Source organism: Oncorhynchus clarkii, chromosome 10, assembly GCF_045791955.1.
Source record: "Oncorhynchus clarkii lewisi isolate Uvic-CL-2024 chromosome 10, UVic_Ocla_1.0, whole genome shotgun sequence".
NCBI lineage: Eukaryota > Metazoa > Chordata > Actinopteri > Salmoniformes > Salmonidae > Oncorhynchus > Oncorhynchus clarkii.
The window spans coordinates 10,329,354-10,348,863 of record NC_092156.1 but is presented as its reverse complement, the minus strand read 5'-3'; the positions used below and the strand labels follow the sequence as shown (position 1 = coordinate 10,348,863).

The 19,510-nt window shown below is 46.2% G+C and overlaps 2 protein-coding genes and 1 pseudogene across 5 annotated transcripts in view; 1 reads left to right on the top strand and 2 right to left on the bottom strand.

Annotated features, from left to right (window-relative positions):
* Nucleotides 1-893, top strand: part of LOC139419424 (serine/threonine-protein phosphatase 2A 55 kDa regulatory subunit B beta isoform-like) — a 151,134-nt gene extending 150,241 nt beyond the window's left edge. For both annotated transcript variants that reach the window (XM_071169372.1, XM_071169373.1), the window contains exon 9: nucleotides 239-893. In XM_071169372.1, coding sequence (XP_071025473.1) covers nucleotides 239-518 — 280 coding nt within the window. In that variant the 3' untranslated portion in view covers nucleotides 519-893. The remainder of the gene's footprint in view (nucleotides 1-238) is intronic.
* A 332-nt stretch (nucleotides 894-1,225) lies between these two features.
* LOC139417998 (transcription elongation regulator 1b (CA150)) lies at nucleotides 1,226-17,488 on the bottom strand. Of its 3 annotated transcripts, none has more exons than XM_071167064.1 (21): nucleotides 17,406-17,488; nucleotides 16,461-16,686; nucleotides 16,141-16,293; nucleotides 15,576-15,831; nucleotides 15,107-15,370; nucleotides 13,875-13,937; nucleotides 11,187-11,381; nucleotides 10,967-11,073; nucleotides 10,771-10,856; nucleotides 9,496-9,659; nucleotides 9,343-9,418; nucleotides 8,275-8,413; nucleotides 6,438-6,527; nucleotides 6,110-6,228; nucleotides 4,044-4,194; nucleotides 3,711-3,875; nucleotides 3,303-3,485; nucleotides 2,857-3,036; nucleotides 2,569-2,652; nucleotides 2,120-2,220; nucleotides 1,226-1,895 (listed from the first exon to the last, which is right to left on the bottom strand). In XM_071167064.1, exons 1-21 carry the CDS (start codon nucleotides 17,450-17,452, stop codon nucleotides 1,694-1,696), a joined length of 3,051 nt encoding a protein of 1,016 aa, XP_071023165.1. In that variant the 5' UTR covers nucleotides 17,453-17,488; the 3' UTR covers nucleotides 1,226-1,693. The 3 variants fall into 3 exon arrangements, with proteins under 3 accessions (XP_071023165.1, XP_071023166.1, XP_071023167.1); XM_071167065.1 differs by having other exon boundaries at nucleotides 15,107-15,355; nucleotides 17,406-17,469; XM_071167066.1 differs by lacking the exon at nucleotides 13,875-13,937.
* A 736-nt stretch (nucleotides 17,489-18,224) lies between these two features.
* On the bottom strand, nucleotides 18,225-19,181 carry LOC139419818 (transcription factor SOX-30-like; annotated as a pseudogene).
* Between the last annotated feature and the right edge of the window lie 329 nt (nucleotides 19,182-19,510).

Genomic DNA, 19,510 nt, shown 5'->3' with positions numbered 1-19,510 from the left:
TTAGGATCAGTGGGACTGGATCTACTCATAGTTCACATCTACAGTGGGGCAAAAGAGTATTTAGTCAGCCACCAATTGTGCAAGTTCTCCCACTTAAAAAAATGAGAGGCCTGTAATTGTCATCATAGGTACACTTCAACTATGACAGACAAAATGAGGGGAAAAAAAATCCAGAAAGTCACATTGAGATAAATGAGATTGATGTGTGTGCCCCTCCCTCCCTCCCTTCTCTCCGCAGTGTGATCATGACCGGCTCGTACAACAACTTCTTCCGCATGTTCGACCGCAACACCAAGCGTGACGTGACCCTGGAGGCGTCGAGGGAGAACAGCAAGCCCCGGGCCATCCTGAAGCCCAGGAAGGTGTGTGTAGGGGGCAAGAGACGCAAGGACGAGATCAGCGTGGACAGCCTGGACTTCAGCAAGAAGATCCTGCACAGCGCCTGGCACCCCTCTGAGAACATCATCGCTGTGGCCGCCACCAACAACCTCTACATATTCCAAGACAAGGTCAACTAATGGATGGATGGAGAGCAACACAGACCAGCATAGCGCCCCCTGACTGGCTGATCACACTCACCTGGGAGAGGGCCGCAAAGGCTGGGAATCTCTGGCCGCACTGCAACTTGTGAAGGGACACTGACAGCTTTGCAGTTCTCTTCTTTCGCTCCATCTCAGAGACTTGCACCCATGTTGTAAATCTAGGGTTGCCCTCTGTTGCATCCAGAACACTGAAGAACGATGGCTGTCAACATTTTGGTTTGTTTGTCCATTTTAAAATGTTCACCCTTCTTAAGTTGTTGCTGTAGTTTAAGGTTATGCACATAAATGCAGGGACAATACTTTTTTGTTCCTTAGAAGCTTTGCATTGGGGAGATGAACTGAGACTGGCTCTACAAACTCAACCTTTGCATCCCTGATGACACTAGGCACTAGACACTACTGAGATGGTGTGCTCTTGACGCCCTTTGACCTCTCTCTGACCCTTCCGTTTCATTTATTTTTTTCTCTTCATGAAGGTTTTAAAACATGCAGAGGAAGCGATGTTACCAGGTAGTATTGATTAAAACAATGTAGCAAGCTTTTTGTTCCAATTTTTTAAAGAACTTTACAAAATGTCAAATAAAAAAATAATAATAGGTACATTAAATATTCATGTCTTTATTATGGGCTCAGTGATCCCGAGTTTAAACATTTAACTATTAACATATCACAGGACTGCATTGTTAAAAAAAGAAAAGTTGTCTTTATTCCAGTAAACATGTACAGAAAAAGCAACGCATCAAAATGAAACCACTGAGAAGAAACGTTAACATTCAAACTGTACTGTGAGTTGGTCGCCGTCAACGACACCCTAAAAACAGTTACTAAGGCCTGCAATGCCTTGAGTCACAGAAACAGCAGAGTTCATCATTTACAGTTGTCTAACGTCATAGGTGGCTGCAGATGTACTACTACGCCGATCCCTCTGACCTCAGCTGAGCCAAAGGTCAGATGTCAGGGGTTAGAGCAGTGGCACATCATCAGGCCCTGTAGGCAGGAGAGGAGAGCCAGAGCTCTGCACTACTGACACTTGAATAAATACAGGGATGGATGTTCCAGGTTTACCACAAGGCATTAGGACATTACAGTTTAATACTGCACTAGAATAGGTGCAGGGCTGGTTCATGCTCAGGGTTTCTAGCAGTCTCTGGTCACTTGGTGGAGCGACGTGTTGGCTCCGAGGCAGTGGGGGGAGGAGGGGGACCCCGGCGGTCCAGATCCTCAATGTAGAACATGAGGAGTTTTCTCCTCTCATCCGGGACACAGTCCAGCACCAGGTAACGCTTGTCATTCTGCAGAACCTTCTCCACATCCTTCAGGTGCTGGTCAGACTCCTGGAGCAACTTCCGCGACCTGAGAGGACGACAACATGGGGGGGGGGTCAGTAAAGAGGCAATGCAGATGGACCAATAGCACCTCCTCCTGACTCAATTTATCTAATAATTGTTTAAAACTCCAGTTTTAAGTACACCTAATCTACACAAGAATAAATGCCATTAAAATGATCCAACCTGTGATACATATTCACCCAGCTACCAATGAAAGAATGTCACAATCCAGCCCGTTGCTGTACTCACCTGTACGTGATGAACTTGGTCTCTTTCAGAAGTGTTCTGAAGTCAGCTTTGGCTGTGATGTACTTGTCTTTGATGTAGTCTTCAAACTCCCTCTGTTTTTTCTACAAACCAAAAGGAGACGAACCGCTCAGCGTCTTTGCCTGGTGTTAACCGAGAACATGGGTGGCTGGCTGACTCAACCAGTAGAACACAGAGTACAAGGGTGGCTGGCTCAACCAGTAGAACACAGAGAACATGGGTGGCTGGCTCAACCAGTAGAACACAGAGTACATGGGTGGCTGGCTGACTCAACCAGTAGAACACAGAGTACATGGGTGGCTGGCTGACTCAACCAGTAGAACACAGAGTACATGGGTGGCTGGCTGACTCAACCAGTAGAACACAGAGTACATGGGTGGCTGGCTGACTCAACCAGTAGAACACAGCAAGGTAAAAGAGAAAGGTCTTACTCTGTCACTACTGGAGAACTTGATACAGCGAGGATCCTCTTTAATGATCTTCTTCACCTCCTTCCACGTGGTGGTCAGTGTGATCTGTGGCGAACACTCAATCAACGCACGTACTACCAAGTCATCCGTCACAGGATCATACTCTATCTGAATGACATGCAGGTTTACAGTACCACCTTAATGGTGACACAGATGGACTGCGGTGAGTTTACATTTAATGCAGCTGTGTTGGTGTACATATGTGCCCTGTAATGAGAGCGTAACACCAGCCCAAACGTTGTCTCTCACCATGACGGTCTCGTCCAGTAGCTGTCTGAAGTTCTCCTTCTTCTTCTTGGAGAGCGCCTCAACGTGTTCGTTGAACAGTTTCTCCTTCTCGTCTCTCTCCAACAGAGAGGCGGACTCCCAGCGGTGGTCCTTACGCAGGTTACGCCTGGTGTCTGACCACGACGCGTCAGACGACCTCACCTGATCACAACACACACCAGCAGCATTAAGACCTGGCACATGGTTCCTCATCCACATAATACAAGTCTGGGCATTAACAAGGTCAATCTGAAAACAAAGGTTCCTGTCTTGTCTCTGATCTGCCCGGCTGAGACGATCTTCCAGTGGCCATATCAAACTGGGTTTAATCTAAGTAAATGTTTGGTTCACCCAAGTTCTCAGCTACAAATGTAGTCCTGTCGGTGCCTTATTGGGGAAACCAACTTCAGCGGATGGTGTGAGCTCACCATGTCTGACATGAGGGCTCTGAAGTGCTGGATGGCTTCCTCCCTCTTGTGCTGCTCCCGCTCTCTGTCGATCTCCTTGGTCTGCTCAGAGCGGGCCTTCTGCACCTCGCGCTCCCTCTCCCTCAGACTGGCCTCTATCCTGGCTGCTCGCTCCATCTCCTTCTCCTTATCAGAGTCCATGTTCTGGCAGCAGAGACACACCATCAAATACATGTTCTGGCAGCATCATCATATACACAGAGGCATGCAATCATTACAGGCATCATGACACCCATCACGTCAAGAGGCTAAACAGACTTAAGACTGTGGCACTGAATTGGGCTGGGTTAAAAGTCAGATGACAAGCTGGAGTCAGTGAGTTTATGAGCAGGAAGGGCAGCCTCTGAGGTAATATCCTGTTCCTCCCACCTTGGCCTGCTTGTCCACATACTGCTTGTAGAGTTCCTCTCTGGTGTTGGAGCTCTCCACAGCCTTGTAGCGAGGGTCTCCCTCCAGCCTGTCCTTCACCTTGCTCCAGCGCTGCCCTCCGTCCAGCTGGTGGTCGCCAAGCAACTCAAAGAAGTCCTGCTTCACCTGGGACAGAGACCAGGTTTACAATAGGGACATACACATGATCAGATACTCCAAATGTCTCCAGGTTTCACTAAGCACAGCATCCAGGTATGTAGTTACCTGTCCAGCATATCACTTCCTCAGGCTACTGTTTTCAGTGGCCATGGAGGTTTCCAGACCAGCGCTCACCTTCTCTCCTCTGTTCTTGGAGTCCTCCTTCTCTTTCTTCTTGAGAGCGGTCATGAACTCGATAAAGATGGCCTCCCGGTCCTTCATCTTCTCTATGGCCTTGAACCGTGGGTCCTTGGCGTGCTTGGATGCAAACTCACTGAACGTTGTCCTGAAACAAACAACACAGCAACTCTTAGTTCCCTGAGAGACACTAGCCACCTGGCGGGTAGCGTATTAACTAAACCACCTGGCGGGTACCGTATTAACTAGACCACCTGGCGGGTACCGTATTAACTAAACCACCTGGCGGGTACCGTATTAACTAGACCACCTGGCGGGTAGCGTATTAACTAGACCACCTGGCGGGTAGCGTATTAACTAAACCACCTGGCGGGTACCGTATTAACTAAACCACCTGGCGGGTACCGTATTAACTAAACCACCTGGCGGGTACCGTATTAACTAAACCACCTGGCGGGTACCGTATTAACTAGACCACCTGGCGGGTACCGTATTAACTAGACCACCTGGCGGGTAGCGTATTAACTAGACCACCTGGCGGGTAGCGTATTAACTAAACCACCTGGCGGGTACCGTATTAACCAGACCACCTGGCGGGTACCGTATTAACCAAACCACCTGGCGGGTAGCGTATTAACTAAACCACCTGGCGGGTACCGTATTAACTAAACCACCTGGCGGGTAGCGTATTAACTAAACCACCTGGCGGGTAGCGTATTAACTAAACCACCTGGCGGGTACCGTATTAACTAAACCACCTGGCGGGTACCGTATTAACTAAACCACCTGGCGGGTACCGTATTAACTAAACCACCTGGCGGGTACCGTATTAACTAAACCACCTGGCGGGTACCGTATTAACTAAACCACCTGGCGGGTACCGTATTAACTAAACCACCTGGCGGGTACCGTATTAACTAAACCACCTGGCGGGTAGCGTATTAACTAGACCACCTGGCGGGTACCGTATTAACTAAACCACCTGGCGGGTAGCGTATTAACTAAACCACCTGGCGGGTACCGTATTAACTAAACCACCTGGCGGGTAGCGTATTAACTAAACCACCTGGCGGGTAGCGTATTAACTAGACCACCTGGCGGGTACCGTATTAACTAAACCACCTGGCGGGTAGCGTATTAACTAAACCACCTGGCGGGTACCGTATTAACCAGTGTTTGTAGTGAGGTCTGACCTGGCTGGTACCTGGTACCGTATTAACCAGTGTTTGTAGTGAGGTCTGACCTGGCTGGTACCTGGTACCATATTAACCAGTGTTTGTAGTGAGATCTGACCTGGCTGGTACCTGGTACCATATTAACCAGTGTTTGTAGTGAGGTCTGACCTGGCTGGTACCTGGTACCGTATTAACCAGTGTTTATAGTGAGGTCTGACCTGGCTGGTACCTGGTACCGTATTAACTAAACCACCTGGCTGGTACCTGGTACCGTATTAACCAGTGTTTGTAGTGAGGTCTGACCTGGCTGGTACCTGGTACCGTATTAACCAGTGTTTATAGTGAAATCTGACCTGGCTGGTACCTGGTACCATATTAACTAGTGTTTATAGTGAGGTCTGACCTGGCTGGTACCTGGTACAGTATTAACTAGTGTTTATAGTGAGGTCTGACCTGGCTGGTACCTGGTACCATATTAACCAGTGTTTGTAGTGAGGTCTGACCTGGCTGGTACCTGGTACCGTATTAACCAGTGTTTGTAGTGAGGTCTGACCTGGCTGGTACCTGGTACCGTATTAACCAGTGTTTATAGTGAGGTCTGACCTGGCTGGTACCTGGTACCGTATTAACTAAACCACCTGGCTGGTACCTGGTACCGTATTAACCAGTGTTTGTAGTGAGGTCTGACCTGGCTGGTACCTGGTACCATATTAACCAGTGTTTGTAGTGAGATCTGACCTGGCTGGTACCTGGTACCATATTAACCAGTGTTTGTAGTGAGGTCTGACCTGGCTGGTACCTGGTACCGTATTAACCAGTGTTTATAGTGAGGTCTGACCTGGCTGGTACCTGGTACCATATTAACCAGTGTTTATAGTGAGGTCTGACCTGGCTGTGAGCTTGGCCTCCTCCATCATCTTCCTGAACTCGTCCTTAGACTGCATCAGTTTATTCTTCTTCTCTTTTCTCTCCTCCTCAGCTCGGGTCTTCACATACTGGTCAAACACCTGCACAGGATCAGCAGACACACATGGAACAACAGTTAGCATAAATACACACACAACTGGCAGATAACCCCTTGGGAAATACATATATTACCTGATTGTAGAGCTCTGACCTTTCCCCCATAGGGGGAAACAGCTCATATCATAATATGACTAAATATGGAAACAAATCAAATCTAAATTGATAAATGAGTTCTGTTAGTGTACAATACCTGCTTTCTCTCTTTGGGGTTAAGCAGCAGGTATCGCGGATCAAAAACTATCTTGTGCAGCTCTTTCTCCCACGTAGAGAACGCTGAGACCTGTGGGTGCGGGGTTTAGAGGGCGTGAGACCAGGCCAATCAAGTTGGGCTTCAACAACATTCACATAACACTTTCAGTCATCAGTCAAATTGATTTCCTTCGAGGGAAAATAATCCCCCGTCGGCCAAATCAATCCCCCTCAAATCTAAAAGGAACCAATCAATCCCCCTCAAATCTAAAAGGAATGAGTCACGTTTTACTCAAACTAGTGACACCCAAAGGAACAATACAGCAGAGCAATGTGCCATAAAGGCCTGCATCACGCCTGGTGGTGCTCTTGGAAAAGGCTGCAGACAGCAGCACCAATAACTCCCCTGCTGGGGAAGTTTAATACATTTCCCCTGCTGGGGAAGTTTAATACATTTCCCCTGCTGGGGAAGTTTAATACATTTTACGATCCAATTAGTTTTTTTTTATTTTTCTAACTCTGCTTTGGATGCATCAGAGTTGCAATATGCCTGTTTTGGTTCTGAACAACTGTTTCTAGGATAAAGAAGTTGATACATAATTCATGTAATACAGAAACAGGAAGCTGAACACATTAAATCTGATCCCAAATCAGAGGAGATGACAACATAATGACATCATCTACTCTGCATGCCAGTTTGTAAAGGACGACCCCGCCATTGGCAGGGTAGTCCTGAAGACATATAGATCTGATGAATGTTTGTAAAGGACGACCCCGCCATTGGCAGGGTAGTCCTGAAGACATATAGATCTGATGAATGTTTGTAAAGGACGACCCCGCCATTGGCAGGGTAGTCCTGAAGACATATAGATCTGATGAATGTTTGTAAAGGACGACCCCGTCATTGGCAGGGTAGTCCTGAAGACATATAGATCTGATGAATGTTTGTAAAGGACGACCCCGCCATTGGCAGGGTAGTCCTGAAGACATATAGATCTGATGAATGTTTGTAAAGGACGACCCCGCCATTGGCAGGGTAGTCCTGAAGACATATAGATCTGATGAATGTTTGTAAAGGACGACCCCGCCATTGGCAGGGTAGTCCTGAAGACATATAGATCTGATGAATGTTTGTAAAGGACGACCCCGCCATTGGCAGGGTAGTCCTGAAGACATATAGATCTGATGAATGTTTGTAAAGGACGACCCCGTCATTGGCAGGGTAGTCCTGAAGACATATAGATCTGATGAATGTTTGTAAAGGACGACCCCGTCATTGGCAGGGTAGTCCTGAAGACATATAGATCTGATGAATGTTTGTAAAGGACGACCCCGTCATTGGCAGGGTAGTCCTGAAGACATATAGATCTGATGAATGTTTGTAAAGGACGACCCCGCCATTGGCAGGGTAGTCCTGAAGACATATAGATCTGATGAATGTATTGGAAAAACCTAACACTGATCCAGTACAGCATGTGCATGTCATTTTCAAAGAAAGTCACCATTATGTTCAATAAATAGATTTCAAATTACTTCTTCCCTACAAAGAATAGTGAAATGTTAAATTCTTAGTCTATCATTAACAATTCAACACTATTATAGATATGTACATAACATGTTTAACTAACTTTTATGAATGTACTTCTTGAACTATTACCAAAACATAAGCAGAAATGTCAATCAACTGGGCATAAGATAGAAGTCAGGGATAGAGGCAGGAAGAACAGAAATTAAACACCAAAGACAAGGAGAATTAACTTAAGAGTGTACCTTGGTGGGCTTCCATTCAGATTAATGTGTCTAACGTTACAGTATTGCGTTGGATTGAAGTGTTTTACCCCTCTCTTCAGCAGCATGTCCCTGAACTGTGTCATGCGCTTCTCCAGGGGCACGATGGCCCGCTCCCGGGCCGCCTTCAGCTCTGCCTCCATGGCTGCCTCTTTCTCAGAGTCCGCCTCTTTCATCACTTCCTCCTTCCTGCAAGCGGAGGGAAGACGTCAAGACCCAGGCACAGGGGAGGGTTAGTGATAGACCGGGGGGGGAGGGGTAGGGGGCTGGCCTGGGGTGCAACTTTACTTCTTCAATTGGGGAAATGATACAGTATGTTCTTCTATGTTCTCTACCCAGGTGTTCTGCTATACTTGACCGATCAATTATCAGCCATCTCTACCAAATGAGTGGACTCCAAATGATATAAGTTGGGTGTTGCACAGGTCCTACAGCTTTTAAAGATTGAGAGGGGGAGGATTTGTCAAATACCTGACCACTGATATTCACGGTCTTGGATTTGTATTCAGTGTTCCGTTATCACATATAGCTATGGCGAGACGGGGCGGGGAACGTCTTCATTTGCTCATTGGGGTTCCTAAAGCAGTAGTTCTAGAAGAAGGAGGTCAAGCAAGGTGGTTACCTTGGAGGCCCACGTTGGCATCACCATGTGTTCTACAGGCCTTTTCCCTGAAAAATAGTCTCTTGTGCAACGGGACCAGTGTTTAGGGTAGCGGGAGAGGCAGGCTTGGAGGGCACTGATGGGGAAACAGTGACTGATTGGGTAACCTGGACAGTGACCATTGATTGACCACTTTAACAGAACCAGTGAAGACATCATAGGCTTTACTAAGTCAGTACAGGCTGGGTTAAAAACTACCTCCCACAGAGTTAGTCCCTCCACCCCCAGAGGAAAATACAAAAATCAAGCAATTTAGGGTTCGCGACCAAACACCCCAACTAAACCTTAAACTAAGAATTGAGATATTTTTATCCAGAATACATCATGGGTTGATTTCAATTTGTACATGCTGTTTAATCTGTTCAGACGATGAAGAATGACTGAGTGCCTCGTCATGCTGTTACTGGCCCCTAGTAAAGTGTGCTGGGCCCTTAGGTGGAGAGGACTGGGGACTTACTTCCTCTTCTTGGCCTTCACAGGCTCATCTTCCAGAGCTTCCTCTGCTGCCTGCTCCAGCTCCTCTTTGCTGATTCCTGAGGGAGAGAAGTGATGAGGCCATCGTCATGAACACCTACAGAGGCAGGATGAGTGAGCCTGTGTGTGGTCGTACCCAGCTTCCTGGTGGCGTCCTCCAAGCCTCTCTTATGAGGTGGTTCCTGGATGTTCTTGTCAACGTCGGCCCGTCCCACCAGCTCCTCTGGCCGGTCCCACATGGAGAGACGCGTGGTGGGGTTGTAGTAGAACACCCGCTCGTCACCGGTCCACACAATACACCTAAACACACACAAGTTCAATAGGGCACCAGGGCGTGTGACTGATGCAAGTTCAGCCTCCAGACAACAGCACAAAGCTCTGTTACCATCAGTGGAACATGCCAGGGAGTGGCAGGTATTGGGTTAGTGGCCACGGGCTTGGCTTTCTGTTACATACCAGGGAGTGCCAGGTATTGGGTTAGTGGCCACGGGCTTTCTGTTACATACCAGGGAGTGCCAGGTATTGGGTTAGTGGCCACGGGCATGGCTTTCTGTTACATACCAGGGAGTGCCAGGTATTGGGTTAGTGGCCACGGGCTTTCTGTTACATACCAGGGAGTGCCAGGTATTGGGTTAGTGGCCACGGGCTTGGCTTTCTGTTACATACCAGGGAGTGCCAGGTATTGGGTTAGTGGCCACGGGCTTTCTGTTACATACCAGGGAGTGCCAGGTATTGGGTTAGTGGCCACGGGCTTGGCTTTCTGTTACATACCAGGGAGTGCCAGGTATTGGGTTAGTGGCCACGGGCTTTCTGTTACATACCAGGGAGTGCCAGGTATTGGGTTAGTGGCCACGGGCTTGGCTTTCTGTTACATACCAGGGAGTGCCAGGTATTGGGTTAGTGGCCACGGGCTTAGCTTTCTGTTACATACCAGGGAGTGCCAGGTATTGGGTTAGTGGCCACGGGCTTGGCTTTCTGTTACATACCAGGGAGTGCCAGGTATTGGGTTAGTGGCCACGGGCTTAGCTTTCTGTTACATACCAGGGAGTGCCAGGTATTGGGTTAGTGGCCACGGGCTTGGCTTTCTGTTACATACCAGGGAGTGCCAGGTATTGGGTTAGTGGCCACGGGCTTTCTGTTACATACCAGGGAGTGCCAGGTATTGGGTTAGTGGCCACGGGCTTAGCTTTCTGTTACATACCAGGGAGTGCCAGGTATTGGGTTAGTGGCCACGGGCTTTCTGTTACATACCAGGGAGTGCCAGGTATTGGGTTAGTGGCCACAGGCTTTCTGTTACATACCAGGGAGTGCCAGGTATTGGGTTAGTGGCCACGGGCTTAGCTTTCTGTTACATACCAGGGAGTGCCAGGTATTGGGTTAGTGGCCACGGGCTTGGCTTTCTGTTACATACCAGGGAGTGCCAGGTATTGGGTTAGTGGCCACGGGCTTAGCTTTCTGTGCTGCTTTCTCCTCTTCAGTCATCTCCTCCTCCTTAACCTGCTCAATGAAAGGAATACAACTTTTATTAAGGTAGATGACAATAATAATAATGATCAAATGCAGGCCAGAATGATGTGACTAGTAGATGGCTCCAGTTCTCCTCTCACCTCCTTCACCTCCTTGGGGAGCTCTATTTTAGGCTGTTCATCCTCCATCTCCATAGCCTCCTCCTCCAGGGCCTGCTGTCTCTCTTTGGCCTTCTCTGCCTCTTTCTCTACAGGAGAGGAAAAATGCACACATTAGATAGGCAACATCTAAAACCTCACTTAACCAGTGGAGCATGAATGCTAGCTGGTTGGAGAAATCCAAAGCTTTAAGTAGAGCAACCTTTCTCCCGTAGTTCCTGGGGTTTGTCCCAGGTGGACTCCAGTGTGCGGTTGTTGTAGTAGTAGGTCTTCCCGTCGGCCGTTTTGTACTCAGACCACTCTGGGAACTGGAGGCCTGACAAGGCGGGCGCCGCCAGGGCCAACTGAGGGTGGTGCATCATGGGAACAAGAGGAGGGCCCATGCCAGGCAGCATACCTGTGGAAGGTCAAATACACACAGAATAGTTCTTAAGACACACTCCTTGTCTGATAAAGCCATTCTACTGCACATCTAAACAAAGCCAGCCACAAAGCAGGGGGCGTGGGGCGGGTAGGGCATCTACTTCCTTTTGGGTAAAAGGGTCCAAAAGGTAATAGATGCTGTGTTATTGACACTTTTGCTAGAGCTTGTGTCACTCATTCTTGAAAAGTTCTGAGGATGTACAGGGCCTTCAGAAAGTATTCAGACCCCTTGACTTTTCCCACATTTTGTTACGTTACAGTCTTATTCTAAACTGTATTAAATGTACATATAGTTTGCAATCTACACACAATACCCCATAATGACCAAGCGAAAACAGATTAAGAAATGTTTGCAAATTACAAGTATTTACAAGTATTCAGACCCTGTTATGAGACTTGAAATTGAGCTCAGGTGCATCCTGTTACCATTGATCATCCTTGAGATGTTTCTACAACTTGGGAGTCCACCTGTGGTAAATGCAATTGATTGGACATGATTTGGAAAGGCACACCTGTCTATATAACGTCCCACAGCTGACAGTGCATGTCAGAGCAAAGAAACAAGCCACGAGGTCGAAGGAATTGTCTGTAGATCTCCGAGACAGGATTGTGTCATGGCACAGATCTGGGGAAGGGTACCAAAACATTTCTTCAGTATTGAAGATCCCCAAGAACAGTGGCCTCCATCATTCATAAATGGAAGAAGTTTGGAACCACCAGGACTCTTCCTAGAGCTGGCCGACCGGCCAAACTGAAAAATCATGGGAGAAGGGCCTTGGTCAGGGAGGTCACCAAGAACCCGATGGTCACTGACAGAGTTCTAGTTCCTCTGTGGAGATGGGAGAATCTTACAGAAGGAGAACCATCTCTGCAGCACTTCACCAATCAGGCCTTTGTGGTAGAGTGGCCAGACTGAAGCCACTATAAAAAGGCACGACAGCCCAATTGGAGTTTGCCAAAAGGCACCTAAAGACACCCAGACCATGATAAACAAGATTCTCTGGTCTGATGAAACCAAGAATGAACTCTTTGGCCTGAATGCGAAGCGTCACGTCTGGAAGAAACCTGTCAACATCCCTACTGTGAAGTGTGGGTGGCAGCATCATGTTGTGGGGATGTTTTTCAGAGGCAAGGACTGGGAGACGAGTCAGGCGTGAGGCTAAGATCAACGGAGCAAAGTAGTGAGATCCTTGATGAAAACCTGCTCCAGACCTCAGATTGGGGCGAAGGTTCATCTTCCAACAGGACAAAGGTTGCAAGTTCAAACCCCTGAGCTGACAAGGTACTGTAGTTCTGCCCCTGAACAGGCAGTTAACCCACTGTTCCTAGGCCGTCATTGAAAATAAGAATTTGTTCTTAACTGACTTGACTAGTTAAATAAAGATAAAATAAATAAAACAACCCTAAGCACACAGCTAAGGCAACACAGGATTGGCTTCAGGACAAGTCTCTGAATGTCCTTTAGTAGTCCGGCCAGAGCCTGGACTTGTACTCGGTCTAACATCCCTGTAAAAACCTGAGAATACCTGTGCTGCGACGCTCCCCATTCAACCGGACAGAGCTTGAGAGGATCTGCAGAGAAGAACGGGAGAAACTCCCCAAATACAGGTGTGACAAGCTTGTAGCATGATGTGTAAAAAAAAAACTTTTTTTTCTTGCTAAATTTTCAGAAAACCTGTTTTTGCTTTGTCATTATGGGGTATTGTGTGTAGATTGAGGAATTATTATTTGTTGTATACATCTAAGAATAAGGCTGTAATGTAACAACATTGGGAAAAGTAAAGGGGTCTGAATACTTTCCGGATGCACTGCATGTAGTTTAGAGGTCATAGGAATTCACCTGACATATAAAAAAGGTCTTAGTTCCAACACTTTGACCTCATTTTCAAATTGTAAATATAGGGCCTTCTCTGCTTAGCCATGAGTACACAGGTAACATCTAAAACTGAGCCACTGGGATGTTAACAAAAACACACCAAGGCATGCCACAAGAAGAACATGATTATCAAATGACCATACAACATTAATAAAATGTGAATTTCCTGTACTAAAGGGAAAATAACCTAACCTAAAATAGGTGTGTTGCCTGTCAAAACAAGGACCTATATACCAGTGACTAAATTACCACTCAAAAATCAAACCCTGCTAAAAGTAACCTAGCTAAAAACAGTACAACGGAGACAGTACTGACAAGTCCACATTGCGGTTTTGTCCAAACAGCTATTGGTTGATCAACACTATACCAAAATGCCTCCTTCCCAAATATCCTCTTTAAAAAAAAGCATTTGACACAAATCCTAAAATATGTCTAACTCACTAATGTTGAATAAATAAAAAAAATCAACAGTAATACTCCGCATTGTTTGCCGATGCCAAAAGAGCCCAAAAATTATAAGCATAATTTTCACAACAAATCTCTAACATGCCATCTAACAGAATACTGACTGGAGATGTTTGAAAGAATTACCGTTATGGTTGGGGGAGACTGTCTTTATATAGGGACCGCCTACTATCTGCATCATTGCTACACCTGCAAGAACGGACAAGCAAGCATTGTATTGGACACATGAGGAGAGAGGTGCAAGCTGCCAGGGCAGATCACACAGATTTCAACAACACATTAAAACTAGGCCCACAACCACTATCACTTCGATAACAACAGGTAGTATCATCTTCCTGGTAACAACCAGATGGATGAATAAAGTGCTGATTAGCTTTTGTAGATGTGGAGAGTATTGAATTAAAATTAAATATATATATATTTTTTTTGTTAACGAAACATTTAAAGCTGCAATGTGTAACTTTTTGGATGACCCAACCAAATTCACATAGAAATACGAGATATAGATCTAAAATTCTCATTGAAAGCAAGTCAAAGAAGCAGTAGATCTGTTCTGTGTGTGCTATTTCTACGCTTCCCGTTCTTAAGTGTGGTTTTTGCACCTTTTACTTTCGGTTTTCAACACCAGTTTCAAAAACAGTTGAAAATACAATATTTTGGGTTGTTGAAAAGACATTTCACAGCAGTTTAGATGGTACATTGACTGAAATATACATATTGTTTAGTCACAAACTGAATTTTAGCAACCAGGAAATGGCGGGAGGGTTTTCTGCATATTGCACCTTTAAATTAATAAAAAAATTGCTAAGTGAGTCAACAAAAACGCCCTATTTCTTCATAGGACATTGTCTCAAAGGCATTTGAATTTTCTCCTGCATTTGTTTTCTCCAGACAACTAGCTGACCCTTTTCTGAACATGGGCAATGCTGCCATCTATCTACAGGACTAAAAGTGACTCGTTTCTCCAATAACTTCAGTGCAAAAACAAACAAAATGTTAAGGAGCTGAATGTGGAGTTGTGTGGAATAAGTAAAAAAATAAACTACAAATACAAGTTCTGATTTGCTTATTTCTCTCTCCAACCATGACCGAGATCATTCTACCTCCACAATTATTAGTTTAATCTATTACTTTTAATAGATTAAACTGAATGCACTCACTACTGTAAGTCGCTCTGGATAAGAGTGTCTGCTAAAATGACTAAAATATAAAATGTACAGGAATAAAAATAAGACCTAACGTTAAGATGACAAACAAATGAAGAGATGACTAATGACAGTATGGAAAGGGGTGGAGTGTCAGTAATGTTAAGGGAGGTAGAGAGGTTTGGGATGAGGAGAGAGCAGACCATGTCTTACCGGGCAGTGGGATATGCATGCCTGGTAGAGGCACCCTGAAGGGGTGCATGACCCCAGGGGGAAAGCCTGGGATAGTGGCTGTGGTGTGAGGCTGGGACATGGTGTGGTGGGGCAGGCCAGTCGGGAGACTTTGGGGCAACAGGGACATAGTCTGGACTGGTGTCACTGAGGATGGCACTGTGGTTACACTGACCACTGCCATCGGGGTCACTCCCACACTCGAGGGGACGGAGGCCACAGGCTGCAGATCTGTAGCAGCAGAAGCTGGACAAAGACCAGCAGAGTGTTACATCACAGTCTGGACATACAGTAAAACTAACAATAGACAAGCAGAAAACGACTCATTTCCAACTTTGTGATCTTCACTAAATCAGTCTTCTTTTGTCCTACTAAGAGGAATTCTAACCATCAGACCTGTCCAGAGAACTAAAACAAGATCCAGATGTCCCTTTCCCAGAGCTGTACTCACTAGTGATGGTCTGGGACAAAGAAGAGGTGGTGTTGGTGTCTGGGCTGGTACTCATGGTATGAGACTGGGAAGGTGCCTGTGTGGACACTGGAGAGGGTGTGGCAGCTGTAGTGCTGGCTGCAGTGCTGCTATTGGATGCGGCTCCTGTTCCAGCCGGGGTCACCATCATAGGGTTGAGTTCTGACTGCTGGATCACCTTAACCCCTTCAGGTTTGCTCCAGGCTGACTCTCGAGTCCTTGCGTTGTAGTAGTATGCCTGGGGGAAACAAGAAAATATTCATTCAGATAGGTTAAAATAGAGAACTACCATAACATCTCAATTAAAGGAAAAATTAACCCATTGTGAATGTTATATAGTGTCTGTGCATCTCTAAGTGATGATCTATTGGCCGTTCAAGCAGGCAGAAATACAGCTGGGATGCAAAACTAGACATACCGGCTGTATTGCTGCTTGCTTGAACGGCAATAGCTCCAATACACATGAAAACATGAAATCACTCAGAGACGCACAAAAACAACATTCAAATGGGTCAATCTTTCCTTTAAGTAAGAGGCCATTCTTTACCTTTCCCTCAGGTGTCTTGTTCTCCACCCAGATCTCATCAGTAGGGGGCAGAGTATGAGCTCCAGCAGCAGGGACTGGGGGCATCCCAGGGGGAAATAGCATCCCTGGGGGCGGGGGCATGCTGCCCATCGGCGGGGGCATAAAAGGAGGTCTCTGAAATACAAAAATCAAGCCTTTAATACTTGCAATGCAGTCTAAGATTTTCAGGCTCTCAAAGCATTCATACCTCTGACAAACCAAATGTGTAACAGTCACATTCTATAGAAAAGATGGATGGATCCAATGGCAGAAATTATTCCTTTCATCTCTGACTGGTCTACCTGTAGGTGAGGGGGTCCGAGTGGTGGGGGCATGCCTCCTGGTGGGGGTATGGGTGGCATGCTGGGGTCAAACGGCGGACGCCCAAACAGTGGCCCTCGTGGTGGAGGCCCTCTCATCATACCGAAGGGGGGAGGTGGGGGTCTGAGCAGTGGGGGTGGACCACGCATCACTGGGGTTGGAGGAGGAGCAGGGCCGCGGAAACGCAGCGTCTGCTGCTGCGCCATCCTAGAAACAAAACAAATGGACCTGACTCATGAACCAAATCAAAATAACGATCGAACTACGCAACACCGAGTTGCTATATCTACTCGCTTGCGATCTTCCCCTTTCCCAGCTGATTGTTTGCAAAACGTTAGTGACCCCACACAAAATCATGATTCGTTGTTATCAGGCTAACGTTAGCTAGCTAAATTGTGTTACAGTCTAACTAGCTATACATTACTTGTTGGGATCAAACGATGCAATCAAGTTATGATCCTAAGTTAGTTCAATTTGACAGTCTCACTGACTAACATTAGCTAGCTACCTACATAAACTGCTAATACCCACATGAACACACTAACCGTAGCTAGCAAATGTGTACTGGTAATACGCACATCAACACAGTGGGGGTAGCTAGCGAATGTGTACACTAGTTAGTTAGCTACCCAATGTAACGTTAGTTACGATAACTAGCTAGGCTGCTAATGTTATGCAATTTAAATAGACGCGCAGCTAGCTAAATATCATCATAGTTTAGGTAAATCCACGAGTCGGGAGGGAGTCTAGCTAATGATGTTAGCTGCTAGCGTGGCCACACTGAATACGCTACTAGTCTGCAGCGCATGTAACAAATCAGACATTGTGAGGACATGTTCACATTCATGTCAAACTAGCTAACAACCGTAGAAAACAGTACTTCTGGAAAAATATGATTCACTTGGCTTTATTCGCAATCACCTCACCTGTTGTCGTTAAACACAATACTTTCACCGTCTCCGTGGTCCGCCATTACAGAAAAATGAAACGTCTCTTCCTGGAAACGCCTCCGCACACAAACTTTTACACAACATTGGCCAAATGACCCATCGATCACACTATACGCCCGTGGTTTAGAAAGTCTGATTGGATGACAAAATAGTCGCCATCGTCTGCCCAGGGGGCTCTCCGTCCAGCCAACTGTGATGTCTTTGTTCAGTTAGGACTTTCCTAACTATTGATGGCTAACAACTTTAAAACAGATGGCCCCAGACAGGCAACTGTACCACAACCTAATTGACATTTACTAAGAAAAATACATAATTCCATAGTTACATGCAAGTTATTAACAACGTTGGATGTACAGTATTTGCAGTACTTGTGTAAAAATGGCCACTCCGCATGTATTATTGGATCATTGGCATTTGTATCTGATTTCTATACAAAGAGCACAGTACTCTGAATAGGCCAGTAGTACCTATGTCTATGCCTGGACTTTCAGTCTGCATAAAACCTGCAAAGCACCCCCTTCTCCTTATAAACTAGGTATTTGTATAACAAAAAAGACATAAATAAATAGACTTCCTATCAAACACCTTAAAATACTGCAATATGTAGCAGTATCGATCTCATAAAACAGTATTCATCTTTAAAAAACAAATGACTTCAGAATAACAGTAACTATTAATATATTTTTAGATCAACACTTTTTTTGGTGTTTATATACAACACAAACTACTGATTCACTGAATCAACAAATCGTCTCTATCATGGATTTTACTAAAGGATGTCACTTCGGTTTAACCCTAGAGAATTCTCATCACGCGTACTTCTTCCCCGTCCTCGTCGTTGGTGACTTGGACCTCTTAGACACTGGCAGGGTTCTCTGCCGCAGAATTGGTGAAGACGTTCTCCAGGTCATGCACATCCAGTGGTGGGACCTAAACCAGGAGCTCAGAGGTAGTGGGAGTCTACCCTTGACCTTGACATCTCTGTGCCCCCCCCCCCCCCCCCCCCCCCTCTGCCGAAATGGTTAGTCTCTGTTGGGAAGGGAGAACATGGACTCATGCTGATGGTAGTTGTCCTCATAGGGGTAGTCCGGATTAGACATAGGATTAATCATGGGGTTTGAGAACTCATGGGGTTGGAGACCTGGGTAGGAGTATGGGAGTGTGGGAGTATGGAGTATGGGGAGTGTGGGTAAGGGTATAATATGGAAAAAAAAAGACAATCTCGGGATGATGGCGTTTCAAAAGACCATAGTTCAATTTTCACCACTAACCTGCACAATTATAAAACATCAAACAGCATACTTACATACTGTAGTACTTAATTGGTATTCAACATGAAACAGCATGCATTGCTTACCCTGGTGGGTAAAACTGGGGTCCAGACATGAAGTTGGGCGGAGCAAATGGGAAGCGAGGGGTGGGGAAGAGGCCCACCGGATGTGGCATGGGAGATGGAGGATACATGTCTGGATAAACCAGGTTAGAGAGTGGTATTTGGAGACATCTGGAGCTGGGTGGCAAGCTTGTAGAGGGAATCACACTGGCAGATTTGTAGTATGCCTGTCGACTGCTGATTTTCCTGGGTTTAAGAGCTTCTTCAAGGTTGCTGCCAGAGTGTCTGGCTTCACGCTTGCGTTCTCCAGGCTTACCACCAGAGGTAGTGGCTGTTGGGTGGGGATGTGGGCAAGCAGTAGTCTGGGAGAATATGGAGACTGGTACTCTGAGAGGCTGCTGCTGCATCACCCTGGACATTAGAGCCTGGGCGAAGACCAAAACAACTACTGTATTAAGCTTCATACTGCAATGTATTATTCCAGTTTACTGTTATAGCAGATACTGTGGCTCCTGAGCGGCGCAGTGGTCTAAAGCACTGCATCTCAGTGCAAGAGGTGTGACAGTCCCTAAATCAAATCCAGGCTGTATCACATCCAGCCGTGATTGGGAGTCCCATAGGGCGGTGCACAATTGGCCCAGCATCGTCTGGGGTAGGCCGTAATTGTAAATAAGAATTTGTTATTAACTGGCTTGCCTAGTTAAATAAAAAAAAAATGTAAATAATGCCATCCATCTCTATTAAAACA

Coding starts and splice junctions, on each gene's coding strand:
- LOC139417998 (XM_071167064.1), bottom strand. CDS start 17,452: ATGGCGGACCACGGAGACGGTGAAAGTATTGTGTTTAACGACAACAG. Junction 10,857..10,966: donor TCCCCAAGGAGGTGAAGGAG/GTGAGAGGAGAA, acceptor TTCATTGAGCAG/GTTAAGGAGGAGGAGATGAC. Junction 1,896..2,119: donor ACCAAGTTCATCACGTACAG/GTGAGTACAGCA, acceptor TCGTCCTCTCAG/GTCGCGGAAGTTGCTCCAGG.